Source organism: Raphanus sativus, unplaced genomic scaffold (genome assembly GCF_000801105.2).
Source record: "Raphanus sativus cultivar WK10039 unplaced genomic scaffold, ASM80110v3 Scaffold5149, whole genome shotgun sequence".
Lineage (NCBI taxonomy): Eukaryota > Viridiplantae > Streptophyta > Magnoliopsida > Brassicales > Brassicaceae > Raphanus > Raphanus sativus.
The window spans coordinates 2501-4723 of NW_026620449.1; the positions used below are offsets into that span (position 1 = coordinate 2501).

The following is a 2223-nucleotide window of genomic DNA, read 5'->3' on the forward strand; positions in this document are numbered from 1 at the left end:
GCACATCGATCAAGTTAAAAGGTAAGAAACCAATCTCTAAAACTTGTTTACTTGTTTGTTGGATAATCGGTTTATGTTTGAAAATACTAGAAACCGATTACTAGGTTTAATTTGAGGTTCACGATTTTAAACTAGAAACCACCATTGTTCTTGTAAGTTTAAAATCGATCATTAGGTTGTTAATCCTATAATTTGAATCTGTCAAAAGGAACAAACCCTAAAAATTTATGAGATTAAAATTCACATGAAAACCCTAAACCTTTTCCTAATACAAATCGGATATGGAAAATTTCACAATCGGATTATGTTATATTCCTATATCCGATTATGTTAAAATTCCTAACACATACTAAACTAGAAATTTTACAAATCCTTATCCTAATGGTAAAAGCTTTAAAACCGAAATAAACTTGCTAAAACCCTAAAGCCAAATCGATGAGAAACTAAAAAGGAAATAAAACCCTCAAACCCTTATAAGCTATAAATCGATTGCATGGTTTTGCATGGTCCGGTTGTGTGGTACATGTACCTCTTATAGATGATGAGCTTGTATATATTACAAGAGTTGTCCACACAAACCGCATAGGTCGATGATGTTTTCCATGGGAATAACTAGACCTTGTTGCACTCGTCCATATCATATAAATTTCACAAATTTTACAAACCGGTTTCCTATGATATTTGATTGCTTGAAATTAAACATAGAAATTCATGATCTAGGGAAATCGAATTCTCTGATGGACGAGGCAACATATATATTTATTTTTATAAGATCTTACAAGACCTAAAACCAAGCTTGAAATTTTATTTCAGATGCCAAACATTGCAAACTTGGATTTTGAACCCCTAAGTGTAAAGGGTGACAATTACCTTCAGTGGGCTTTAGACATTGAAATCTCCCTCGGAGCCAAAGGCCTAGAGGAGTGTATTGTCGAAGGAAATGAATCAAGTAAGAAAGACAATGCTAAAGCCCTCATGATGATTCGCCATCACATTGAGGAGAGCTTGAAAGCTCAATATCTCACAGTGAGCAATCCATACGAGTTATGGAAAGAGTTGAAATCGAGATATAATCACCAAAAGACTGTGATCCTTCCGGAAGCCATGTATGAATGGACTCATCTCAGGATTCAAGACTTTAAGTCTGTGAATGAATATAACTCAGCCTTGTTCAGGATAGTCTCAAAGATGAGACTATGTGGCGAGAAAATAACTGATAAGCAGCTACTGGAAAAGACTTATCAGACAATGTCATCAAGCAACATGTTGCTCCAGCAACAATATAGGCAGAAAGGTTTCAAGACCTACAGTGCTCTCATAGCCTGCCTATTGCTTGCTGAACAGAATAATGAGTTGCTTATGAAGAATAATGACCTGAGACCACCCGGAACCAAACCTGTTCCTGATGCACATCATGCCTCAAAAGAAGGTAAGAACAACTCCGAAGCTAACCATGTCCAATATGACCAAAGGGGTCGCGGTTCCTCATTTGGAAGAGGTCGCGGCCGTGGAGGTCAGTGGCGAGGACGTGGACGTGGTGGCTATGGGAGAGGGCGTTACAACCCTTATGAGCGCCCAAACCAGTCCAGCAATGGGCGTGGTAGAGGCAGAGGCAATGGGTCGACTACTCGACCACAGAATACAGGAAACTCAGTGTGTCATAGGTGCGGAGTATCTAACCATTGGGCAAAGAACTGCCGAACCCCAAAACACCTGGTTGATCTCTACCAAGAGAGCATCAAAGGCAAGAACCCGGAGGCTCACATGGTATACAAGGATGGCGAGGATGACTTTGATCATGACAAGGATGATCTCATGGAATATGAGACTTCAGACATTCTGAAAAATGACCAAGTTGATTAAAAAGATGCATCAAACGATTTGTGTTTGAATGCTTTGGTGTTTTAGGCTTTTATTTTATTTTTAAGATCTTTGCATTTTATGTTTTATGATTTTATGATTGAACTTTGTTTTATTTTATTTTATAATAATATGAATGATTCAGATTATATTTTATTGTTTAGAATAAAAGAAGTATGGATACACTTGTGGTCGACAGTGGATCAAGCCACACAATTTTAAAGGATAAGAAATTCTTTATTGATCTAACAATGAAAGATGCAAATGTTAACACAATAGCTGGTATATCATCATTGATAAAGGGCCACGGCCAAGCTTACATATTGTTACCAAAAGGGACACATCTAGAAATAGATGAAGCAT

At 37.4% G+C, this 2223-nt stretch overlaps 1 protein-coding gene across 1 annotated transcript; it reads left to right on the forward strand.

Annotated features, from left to right (window-relative positions):
• The first annotated feature begins 813 nt into the window (after positions 1-813).
• Positions 814-1863, forward strand: LOC130507672 (uncharacterized). Its single transcript, XM_057002358.1, has one exon. It carries the CDS (start codon positions 814-816, stop codon positions 1861-1863), a length of 1050 nt encoding a protein of 349 aa, XP_056858338.1.
• The last annotated feature ends 360 nt before the right edge of the window (positions 1864-2223 follow it).